Raw genomic sequence first — 12,206 nt, 5'->3', positions numbered from 1 at the left:
TTCGTGTAATCACCAAACACTATTTTCTCCATCTATCTCCTGTTATTGTTGTTTTCCAATCCTTTCTTCAAATTTCTGCGTGACTGTCCTCTGTCCCTCTCTCTGTACCTTAAAGATGACTCTGCGGCGGACCACTCTGGTAGTGACGTTTTCCTCTTCATCAGCCACTCCGTCGACCTCACCGAGCTCACGGTCCAGCTGAGCGTGTATGTAGGTGAGCACGGACCGCACAGAGCCGCTGGCAATGTGGAGGACATTCTGACAGCTGATGACCAGGAAAGCCAGCAGCACGAAGCTGAAGAGGAGCTCTGTCACCAGGGCCCACATCACCCCGCTCTGATCCCCAGCAAATCAACAACAATCAATACACTTGCTCAAGTCTTCAGTGACTCCTGTTTCCAATGCAATTCCAGTGCTTCTCTCAGCTGACGGAAAAGGCAACAGCTGCAGCCTGCGGTCTTCTGTCACCGGTTCATTCGCTGTTTGGTTGTGTGTCTTTCAGTTCATGTCCGTCCTCCATTAGCTAGGGCAGTGGGCCGATGCTTCGGGTCTCTGTTCCTACTTGTTCCTACTGTCAGGTCAGGGGGACCCACTCAATGGCATTAAATCCAAGCTAAAGCAACCTTGGGAGGCTTCTTTTCACACCTCTCTCTCTTTCTGATCATGTGATCTGTGGCCTTTAAATACCTTTGGCTTCTCCAGTGTGGTTCTGTATGCTGTAGTGAGAGTATAGTATGAAGTAAGAAACTTGTCCCCTGACTTCCTTCAGGGACCTTAACTATAAGCTATTTTCTCATCCACACAGTCTAGTAGACCCATTTTCTCAAAAAGCCTCGCTATGCAGCACTGCAACACTGCATCCAAACAATACAAACGCTAAAAGGCTCTTTCCTCACCAGTATGAACCATATACTAAAGCATAGCAAGCCCACAAAGGGCCTAAATCAACTGTCTATTACTGCTCTCTCACAGTTTCAAGTCAGACTTTGTCCTACAGTTTCATGTGATGGTGTTGTGCCAAAAAGTTCACACGTGGAAATGACTAGGGTGGGGCGGATCCTGTAACAAGAGTGGGACAGTGAGAATGCTTGCTATATTTGGCAGGACTGTTTGTGCCCATCTTGGGCCTTTGACTCTGTGTGCGTGTGTGTGAGTGTGTGTGTGTGTGTGTGTGTGTGTGTGTGTGTGTGTGTGTGTTGTATGTTTCTGGGATCTATCATTATCAATCTAATGCTGATTTGTTAAATGTTGAAGTTAGTTGGCTTTGCATGACTACTGTTATAGCCTACGCTATTATCACTCCCTATAGTTTTATATCTGTATGACTGATTGATTGTCAAACAAACATCCCTTTATTTTTCATGGAACACACTCACCTGGCTCTTTAGGCGCACATCATCCCAGGCCCTCAGCTCTGGTACTCTGTGTGGGAAGCCCAAACCCTTCTCAAATGGCTGGGTACCCCTGAAGTGCCCCCGTAAGATCTCTGAGTGGCCCATGTCCCTTACAGGCTGAAGCAAGGCCTCCTGGGATACGTGGGACTGGTCTCCATCTACGACGTTACATACTGATGATATCATGGTGTCCATGGCCTGCCTGGGCTTTGGCTGACTGCCCACCCAGGCCTGTGTAGGGTCCGTGACAGGTATCCACCCCGGGCCTGACTGTTCCTGCAGGTAGGAAAGGAAAGAGCCTCCACCGCCACCGTTTCCACCACTACCTGACCTGCAAGGAGAGAACGGATCAATGTGGAAGTGGCACACGCACTGTACATGCTTACTCTGAGGATAGTTTAACACCTGATTGTATCCCCTTAGCGGTCACTTCCTCCGCAAGAAAAACAACAAAACTCCAGTTCACCACTGACATGCAATAAAGATGAATGAGATGTAAGCACAGATCTACTGTTTTGTTGGTGAGATTTTGACTTGTCACCTGAGAAGCAGACAGAGGTCTGACTCACCTGTCTCCATTTCGGTCTGCAACACAGCTCAGACCAGGTGACTCACTCAGCCGAGCATACACCCTTTGCTGTCCTGCAACAAGAGAAAGCCCTTCCTCTGAGCCCGTCCCTCCTTGTCCTCCTCCTCCTCCTCCAGCTCCACCTCCACCAGTCGTACTGGTAACTGCTGATACCTCCGAACTTGCCTCTGACCCCTGACCATTGTTCAGCCCGTTAAGATTGATCCCAGCGATGGTGCCCCCAAGCGACGCTGGCGTGGCAGTGCTGAGTGAGTCAACGCCCATCTCTGAATCGTCTTCGGGCAGCTCGATGGAGCCACTCAGCACCCCACCCCCTCCGCTGGGTACACTGGCCTGACTAGCCGGCCGACCCAGACTTCCATACGGCAGCCCCAGCAGACCTTCTGAGTCGTCAGCATTACTGCATTCCAGCGAAGAGTCCTCCACAGGCACCAGGGACGGGCTGTTGCCTGAGGGCCACACCTGCACATCAGACATCTCCATGAGGGTGTCTTCTTCTGTGGTGGCAATGGGAGCACAGTCCAGACTGGAGACTTCTTGCCAGTAAGGCTCAGCGCCCAGCGGAGAGGGCAGGCTGTACTGCATGGAGGCCGGTGAGAGAAGCTCGTCCTGCGCGAGCCCATAACCTGGAGCGAGACAGAGAGAGGCACACTGACACCAGGCCCCCCGCCTCCCTCCCCACCTCACCCCCACAGCACCGGGACCCCGGGAGGGGATAGGTGCCCCTGCCCAGGAGCTGGGCATCTAGGGGGGAAGTAGAGGAGGCTGAAGGGACAAATGGGAGAGGAGTGGGGAAGGAGAGAGGGGAGGGCCAAGACAATAGGAGCTAGAATAAGGGTGCAAGGAGCTTAGGACGAGAGAGCAAGGGCAGCTTTTAGACGAGGGTTTGTCAAGCTCGATCAGCCAGTGCTGAAGGAGAGAGCAGCAGCGGAAGCAGCAGCAGACACAACTGGACGGACTGAGAGACCAACACTTTGGTTTGGACCCAGCAGTGACTGATGCTGCTCTGCTGGCTGCCACCTGCAGGGAGACGGAAAGGAATTACTGCCTCTGCCCCCGACCTGGAGTAGGCACAAACACCTTTGTCACACAGACACATGCCATAAATATACTCGCTCACTCTTTGTTTTATACTATCACACACATACACTCACACTCAGATATGCATGCATTCAAACCCACTCAAAAAACAGGCAGGTTAATATTGTTGTCAGGCTGCATAGCATGCACGCAGGCAATCTCATCTCTCCTCACACACATCAGCTCACCACACAGATGCTTGCTCTTTCATTGACACATATATTTATTATAATGTATACAATAAACATATAGCCTATAGTCCTGCTAACACTAATGCAAACACGTATACGGTAGACTCAATTTTCCATCTGTTGTGAAAGTCACACAGTTGCTGAATCAAACATAGATTGGATATTGTCAAGTGTAATTACATCAATTAGTAAAAATGCACACTGTTAATGTGCTGTGGACTCAGGTCACTCCTTCAACTGTCTTGAACACCCTTTGTAACAGTATATTTTTTGTAAAGGCAGACCTGGCATGATAGAGCACAATGTCACAGCATCAGCAATGTTTTTTTTATTGAGATAATAACTATATATTGCACAAAAAGAAAGAAAAATCTAGTAAGAGACTATGAAGAATGCCCTTATACTATACTTATACTAATAGTTTAGGTAATTTGTTTTGATGAATGGCAATGTAAGTAAAGCAAAGTGTGAGTGGCACTATGACTGTAACACTACAGGATTTGTTACCAGGTAATACATTAACCATAGGATGAAATAGGAGATGTAGTGCAGGGCATACAAGTATGTAGAGAAGAGCAAGAAGAGAAGGCAGTTCACCTTCTGTGTGTGTGTGTGTGTAAGAGAGGGAGAGAGAGACATACAGACAGACAGAGACACTGTATGTGTATACTGTATAGTGATGAGGAAGCTGAGCAGAGCTGCAGGGTGTAACTTGATTCATGGTTGGCAGTGCAGTGGCTGTTGAGAACTGCTGAGAGTGCAGGAGATATTTGTGACACCAAGCGGCCAGAAGGATCTGTTGTCCTACTTTCAGCTTTCTCTCGCAGCCTCTCAACTGCCGTCAGTTGTATATAGAAACTATAGAAAATAGTTGTATTTAGCAATCATAAAAATACATATTTATATTTGTACGGTGATTTGTCTTTGTAAATTAAAAAGACATAAATCTGCTAAAAAACAGCATGGCTTTGACTTCTGGAGTCTATTGATTGCTGACAAAATATCTTCTTGTTCTACTAGAACACAGAAGATGATGAGTAAATGTTTGAAATCAACATTCCTTGTTCATTTGGGCCACAAAAGAAGATACGGTGTCAGGTTCCTTTAAAGGTTAGGGTTTGGCGTGTCTACGTGGTATATAAATATATTATATCGAGATGTGAATCCATGGGTATTGTGTTATGAGTCTGTTTTTGGTGACACCACACAAACTACAAAATGAGCATTTTTGCTTGCCATGAATAAGATAATGAAAGAGTTTGTCAGTCCTCTCTCTCCATGTAAGAAGATTCAGGAATGATAGAAAGAGATTTGGAAACAAAATAAATAAAGGGAATGGACGGGTGTAAAATGTGTAAAAATGATTGCCTGACCCCCCGATTGAAAGACACAATCACAGAAAAACAAAGCAGTGAAGATCGGGTAAAAACACATGTAATGGAAATTTACTTATTTTTTCCATTCGCTTTAACACTAATACACTCACACATATGTACACGTATGAAGGACACCAAAGACTTACATTACACAACTAAAAACACACATAAAGACGCTCACACACTCTCGCAGACTGATTGATGAGTTTACATTAAACAATAAGCACATTTACAATAAGTTGACCCGTGTACAACACAAAGACATTAAACATATATATTTCACGCAAAATAACCCATCAGATGGACGGTTTACATAGAATCAGTGACATAGAGAACAACCACAACATTCATACATGAGCAACGCAAGTCACAGTTCGAAAAAAAGGTTTGTGGCCTTTTTTTACCCCCCCTTGGGATAAAGTGGTGAGGAGGAAGAGAGTATAAGGTCATTCTCAGTATACATGCCATGCAAGAACACATGTCTTTTGGTCAAGCAGCATTTAGTGTCAATGCAGCATTTGACTCGTCATCTTCAACAAGCCAGTGTGTCCATGCAAACACAGAGGGAGATGAGCGATGAAAGTCAGCCTCATGCACATGCAGACAGGCAGGAGGGCAGGGAAATAAGGGATGGGAAAAGAGGGAAAAGGCAGAGTGGGAAAATAGAAAAGGAGAGCAGCAAGAGAGGAAGAGGAATATAAAATAGGGTAATGGTCACAGACAGAAACAGCGAGAGAGAGAGAGCGAGGGTCACCTCCCCCCTCCCAGTGGGTGCTGAGTACACAGTCTGTGTGAGGGGTATCGGTCACAGAGCGGATATTAAAAAGGTGGGGTTTTCAAAAGCACAAAAATAAAGAAAATGCACGACTGCTCGCAAAAAGAAAAGATAAAGATGTGGGTCAGAGGTCAACATGAGGTTGGCATGAGGTCAGAGTTCGGAGAGGAGTGAGAAGAAGGAAGAGTAGGGCGGCTAGGCTGCAGATGACATGTCCAGAGAAACACAGAGAGAGGGACAGATTCACAGGGAATGAAAACAGGGCTCCCAAAAGGACATTCAACTTTAGCCCTCAAGAGACTCAAACTACTCCACATGCAGCCACAGGCAGAGAGAATTTAAATGTCCTTTTCCTTTTACAAAAGACTAAAAGAAGAGGTCTTACTCTATCAACTACTACTCTATTTTGTTAGATCTTTTCTAACCTGGAAACAATCTGGAATACACCTTTAAAATGTGCTTAATTACAACAGAGGTGCACTAGAACTATGAAGGAAAAAGTGAAATCTTATCTAATCTGTAAAGACACAGAAAGATCAATGATTACTCTACTAGCTTTTTCTGTAAAACATTTCAAGTAAACTATTTTGATGATAATAATAATAATAATAAGTAGGTTTATTTCATATGGAGGACTGAACCTGACTTAAAGGAGCAGTTCTACATTTTGGAATATACGCTTATTTGCTTTCGTTGCAGAGGATTACATGAGAAGATCGATGCCACTCTAATATTTGTTTGGTAAATATGAAGCTACTGCTAGCACCTGCTTAGCTTAGCTTAGCATAACAGGCGGATTTCAGCTTTGTCCAAAAGATAACACATCCACATACCAGCACCGACTAAGTTCACTAATTAACACTGTAGCTTATTCCCAGGATACCAGCAGAGAGTCCAGGAAGTTACTGCACCCAGACAAAACCCGCTAGCCTGGACAGAGCCATGCTAGTTTCAATCCATTTCCAGTCTTTATGCTAAGCTAACCAGCTGCTTGCGGGAGCAGTGGCTTCACATTTCCTGCACAGATATGACAGTGGTATTGATCTTCTTCAGCAAGAAATGAGCATATTTCCCCAAATGTCAAACCATATGTTTAATATAAAATTTATAAATCAATATGCAAAATTGAGTGAGAAATAAAGAAACAAAATTAATAAATCTAATGCACAAGGAAATTGATGAATGTATTTTGTTCCTTCACTGTCCACCACAATATTTGTTTTAAGGATGTGAACCTGATGGTTATTTTCAATTTCTTTGAGCATTTATAGACTTATAGGCATATTTTCTTTTTTCATTATTCATTATTTATTTATTTATCTGACCATTTTCCTTATTGCCTAAAACGTCAGTTTTGGTCCTCCAATTAGACGTACTAAATCAGGACAGTAAATTATAGACCTCTTGAAACCCGTCACCGTGATCATTGTGAGATTAGCAGAAGACACAATATCCAGGTATTCGAAGCGCCGCCACGTGTTTACGCAGAGCGTCAAAGCAGGAACGGCCTTTGGGGGGCAGGTAGCCAGACAGATAGACAGACAGGACAGATACACGGTTATCAGATTCACTGCAGCTGTGATCTGAACATATCCCTTTTCACCCTTTGACCCTCATGGTCGTATCTCTATGCATTGTTACATCTCTGGGTATTGCTCCAGTTTTCACAGAATAGGACCTGTCACCTGTCAGACTGACTCATCGTCTGCACTGGATACAGAGAGAAGAAGCCAGTCCAGTAAGAAAGGGAGCTCACACCCATCCAGAGGTGAAAACGGAGTCAATAAGATGTAGGGTATGCATGTGTGAAGGAAACCATGAGGAAAAGGAGTAAAAGACTGAGGACTGACAATTGGTAAGAAGGTCAGTAAAGCTAGGCTATACTTACAGTGTAATCTATGTGGTATGATCATGTATGACAATGTGTTGTTTTATAGACAAAATATCACTCTAAAACGTAGGCCTGCTAAGTTAATAATGGGCAATAAAAACTCTTAATATAATCAAATACTGACTGATCTAATTATTTAACAAGAGAAAAACAAAATAACAATGACAACAATAATAAAAGTGTTTATACTAATAACTTTTTTATAACTATTAATGATAATTAAATCTTACTTATCTCTATGTGGAGGGTTTTTCTCAGGGACTATTCAGTAACGGAATGCTTGCAAACTCTAGAGATTCAGCACATAATCATACTTTTCTGCATACTTCACTCTACTTTCCATCATATTGAATGAATAGATGGAGAAATGTATAACCAAAAGCACTACAGAGGTTGTAGCACAGTAGGAGTGTCCTGAGTCCCTCTGCATGTTGCTGGGGTAAAGTCCTGGAAAAGTGTGACGTTTTTGGCAGCTTTCATACATAACAGCATCACAGGGGAACAAAAAAGAAAAAATGGGGGACAACAGAGAGAATTCAGAGGGAAACAAACTTCACTTTGCCTTTAGGGGATATTAAGGGAAGATGTGTATGTGAAATTGGAAAGATTGCTCAGGGTCAAAGCAAAAGGGACATGTACAAGTAGCTTCATTGGGGGGGATTTGGGGAGGGAACTTACCATTAGTCATACCAGGGGAGAGGTTGTCTCTGTCATTGTTTCGACGTCTGCTGAAATCGCGGGAGCCTTGTCTCGCAGGCTGAGGCGGCTGGCCCTCCAACATGTTCACTATGTCCATCCGGTCAATACTCTTCAGAGCTGCGTACAAGCTCTCCACTGCAGTGAAGATGAGTGAAGGAGAGACACAAGCAGACAAGGAAAAAGAGAAGGAGTGGAAGGGAGTTCCAAGGACAAACAGCAATACCATTACAAGAACAACCTGACTTTGACTGGGTTGAAGAGGCATTAAGACATAAGGGGATGAGAGAAATTCACAGCAATCTCAAAATACATCCACACTACTCCGTCTTCATTTTGAAACAGTGTTTTAAAACAAAAACTGTCTCACAATCCACACAGGAATTAGGCTCAGTATCAGAAATTATCTCCGTCCATATTAACAATACACATGACCATTCACATGCACTGGGTATGCATGTGCCGGTATTATGAGGAAGCAGATTTTCTAATGTTAATTTGTGGTTAAAAACACAGATTTATAAATTGAAAATACTTTTGGAGAAAAAACAACAAAGGGATGTAGGCCTACTTGCTTGGACTGACAACGAGGTGGAACTGTTAGTGAACGGTAAGTAAGCCTACCTAACAGATAAGACTGACTGAAGTGGGTCGTTGTCTCCGTTTATGCCCGTCCAGAGTACAACACAACCCAAGAGTTTTTAAACTTAAAACAGGGTCAGCAGTGATTCTGTTAAAGGGGCTTAGAAACGCCGGAGTAGAGTGAATGCAAGTCATAAAATTAGATTATTTAAAAACGTATTATAGCCTCAGATACTCACTCTTGGCCCTCTTGCCCTCTCGGGTGGCCCACAGGTTGAGCAGTGCAGAGCTCTGCTCCAGCAGCGAATTAGGATTCTCCACACGGATCTTATTGATGTCATCTACACTGAGCTGAAGCTCGCGTGCCAACTCTGTGCAGAAAATGAGATGGAGAAGATCAAGTAAGTGAGTGAAATATTTATATAATTTCACCTCTGAGTCATGCTGTTAGTGTACACTGTCTTAAAATGGCACTCAACTTCACAGTAGAGCTATCCAGAAGAGGCAGAATAGTCTCATGCACGTGGCAACAGGAGATAATTAGTTTAATTGGCTGATTGCCATGTTGAACTTAATCAGCAGCGAGCTAAGCAAGCATGTCAGACATAAGGTAAATATGGATGGTTTAAACACATAAAAACAGAGTCAGTATATTCTTGTTGACTCACCAGCCCAGCTCAGTCCCAACTGTTCGGCAATCACAGCCATCTTCAGCTCTGTCCTTTCCATAGCGCTCAATGATGCTGCACAAATCAGACCAAAACTGACTATTTAACATCCTGTTAATAAGTTGAGATTATCCCAACATTGCAATGCTCATTGATATTGTAGAAGAAATGATGCCATTTCACTGGGCTTAATAATATTTTATCACCACAATAAAATTAAGCAGGTGCCAACATTTACGAGAGAGTGAGAGCCTCGTACCCATAGCGGGTTCATTTAGGGCGCTGTATCTTTCTCTTAAGGCCAGCGGGGTCAGAGTTCGCCTCCGGTCTTCACTCCCAACAATCTGCCGGTCACAAGCAAACAACAACAGAGTATGTAATCTCAGGGAAAGCACTATAACTAAAAAAGTACAGCATGTGGTTGTAATTTTGAGAGCTTTACCTTGATACAAGGGGGCATGGTAATGTTGAGGTTACAGAGCACATGTTGGCTGTCCTCATACTTTGTGGACTTGCGCAGGAAAGACAAAAATCCAGTGTGCTCTTTACTGCTGTCTCTCACCTTTAGACACACAGACACAGGGAAAGAAATGAAGGCACATACATATGTTGCGTGGAGACAGTGAGTAACAAGTCAGTGACAAGAATATAAAACTGAAGAAAGATCGGTGAGAAAAAGCCAAATGGTAATACCTTAACAGAGACAGGAAGCCGGTTATCTCTAAACGCCTGGAAGCTGAAGCAGCGAGGCTGCTGGGTGGCCTTCCTCACAGGCACCAGATTCCCTGAACACTCCAGGTGAAGCGGCATTCCCTCCATCACCTGCAAAACAGGACACAGGCATGAACTCACACTACACTACAATTTTACCACATCAATATGAAGCACTGCCCTCGTCTCTGAACCAACCTCTATGTCTCTGCTGCGAGCCACCTCTGTGAAGTTCTCATGTTGTTCCAGGGTTTTATCCATCTTATCATCGGTCATGCAGTAGCAGCGTAGGCGGCCCTCTCGCAGCTCATTCATCTTTGCAAACACCACAAACTTTGCCATGTATGGTACAGCTGACAGCTCTCTGTAGAGCAGGTTGGCAAAGGAAACAGCCTCAGCTGTCCGAGGACAGTCTGCGAGCCAGAATCTGAAAGAAAACAATGACATGTCATCACAGTCTTGCACATAAATCAGTCTAGCAGGTTGCTAGAATGATTTAAGATGGCAAAGACTGCCATTAAAATTTATGATGGCTGATTTTATGCATGTGGTGCCATCTCAACTTACCGTGCTGAAACATTGGTTGTAAAACTGGCACAGTCTTTGGCATACATAAGCTTGGTGGTGCCAGTAATGTCTTCCCATTGGGCTGGGGCTGTGCCACCTGGGAATTAGACAGGATGAGAAAGATAAAAGCTGTTAATCTGGCTTTCAGTTATAAAGAAGAACTCTTATGGTGACAGGGTTTGTACATAATGGCAACTATGGCACGTTATCTTTCACACTGCAAACAGCAGCTTTGCCCAATTACTTTCCTTGCAATGGATGGGAACCACTCCAGTCCCCACCCCCACACCCCTCAACTACTCCCTGTTGTGGCGTGCAGTACCTATGACAGAGCAAAGCAGACGTAGACTGGTGGTGTCGCCCTCCCCAGAGTCTCGGGGGCTGTCCCTCCAGGACGGGGGCAGGGGTATACGCAGTCCAATGGGTCGGTGAAACTTGCGCCGCCGAGGCTCCACAGTGACCACAGGGCTAAAGTTTGCCTGGTTACCCAGCAGCTTTGCAACCAGCTCATCTGGAACCGGCTGAGCCTGAGGTTGAAAGTAAATGATGGGGAGACGGAGTACGTAACACGGGCACAGGTTAGATGATATGGTCGAAAAAAGGGAAATCAGACAAAATAGAGAAATATATTATCAGGCAATGGATATTAAGAAAAGATGTAACAGATGTAAAATAAAAAAAGGCAGGCGGAATGAGACAAGGGGGATGGACAATGAGGCAATGGATGAGGAAAAAGAAAAGCAAAAAGGGAAAAAAATTAAAGGGGAAGAGAAAAAGAGAGAAAAGTCCAGTGAATAAAATATATCATGGAACGACACATTTGAAAAGACAATAGCAACACAAATTGGTTGAAGGGCTTAATAACTTTTTTATTGTAAAATGTAACAATGTGTGTTAACATGAAGCTTTTACAATCATTAATACACAATGGATATCAAAGGCACTATGGTTTTTCACAAGGCCATTCATGACATGATTACTACAGCATTTAAGTTAAATAGATTTGTTCCTAAAAAAATTGTTAATAGTAAATTATACCCATATCTATATGGATTTTACTTACATTCAGTTACATTCACTATTTTCAGCTTAGAGGTTAGGTGTGGTAGCATGTTAGTTTACAAGACATATTTAGCTTTATATCCATTCATGTGTCTGAAGGACAGCTGTTGAACCCAGAAAATGCAGCAGAAGGTCCATTTTTTCATTTTGGTTTACTGAAACAGGTTCTGACATTGGAATTAGAAGTTTCCATCGGATAATTCAAATTCAAAAAGTTTCATACACATTCATAAAGGATTTTGAATAAGAAATGTTGTGAATTAGAATTTTCATTTTGTCAAAAATAAGGACTCTTACAATCAGTCTTGGAACTGGAATAACGTCTACACACTGTAAAACAGATTGTAAGCGGTGGGTATATTTAAGCCGTCAAAATGAAATCCTGTGCAAATAGAGCCTTGGAGTCCCAAATCAGCAAATCTGAGAAAATGGGGCATATTTATACAACAAACATATCCACTGCAAAACTTTAAACATGTTGCATTGTTTTAATCTGTGTGTAATCTCGAAAAATAAAAAAACTCCAATTTCCAAATGTTGAAAACAGTCCAATAAAAGGGTTTCATTATTTCCTTGATTTGATGACAATGAGGACTAAATCCCAAGTGGATACTTGTGTAAAGA

The 12,206-nt window shown here is 43.3% G+C and overlaps 1 protein-coding gene across 9 annotated transcripts in view; it reads right to left on the bottom strand.

The window, feature by feature from the left end:
• The window catches only part of ank1a (ankyrin 1, erythrocytic a), a 110,627-nt gene that overhangs the window by 7,713 nt on the left and 90,708 nt on the right, over positions 1 to 12,206 (bottom strand). For 4 of the 9 annotated variants that reach the window (XM_034872298.1, XM_034872290.1, XM_034872291.1 and 1 more), the window contains 11 exons: positions 10,843 to 11,047; positions 10,521 to 10,617; positions 10,152 to 10,380; positions 9,936 to 10,064; positions 9,685 to 9,804; positions 9,502 to 9,586; positions 9,243 to 9,317; positions 8,814 to 8,945; positions 7,975 to 8,130; positions 1,964 to 2,609; positions 1,377 to 1,725 (listed from right to left, as the gene is read on the bottom strand). In XM_034872298.1, the coding sequence (XP_034728189.1) occupies positions 1,377 to 1,725; positions 1,964 to 2,609; positions 7,975 to 8,130; positions 8,814 to 8,945; positions 9,243 to 9,317; positions 9,502 to 9,586; positions 9,685 to 9,804; positions 9,936 to 10,064; positions 10,152 to 10,380; positions 10,521 to 10,617; positions 10,843 to 11,047 (2,223 nt within the window). Of the gene's footprint in view, positions 1 to 108; positions 1,144 to 1,376; positions 1,726 to 1,963; positions 2,610 to 7,974; positions 8,131 to 8,813; positions 8,946 to 9,242; positions 9,318 to 9,501; positions 9,587 to 9,684; positions 9,805 to 9,935; positions 10,065 to 10,151; positions 10,381 to 10,520; positions 10,618 to 10,842; positions 11,048 to 12,206 lie in introns of those variants that run through there. The other 5 variants (XM_034872293.1, XM_034872294.1, XM_034872296.1 and 2 more) reach the window with 4 other exon arrangements.

This window comes from Etheostoma cragini, chromosome 5, assembly GCF_013103735.1.
Source record: "Etheostoma cragini isolate CJK2018 chromosome 5, CSU_Ecrag_1.0, whole genome shotgun sequence".
In the NCBI taxonomy this organism is placed as follows: domain Eukaryota; kingdom Metazoa; phylum Chordata; class Actinopteri; order Perciformes; family Percidae; genus Etheostoma; species Etheostoma cragini.
The sequence above is the reverse complement of the archived record's forward strand: the minus strand, read 5'-3'. Positions and strand labels throughout refer to the sequence as shown.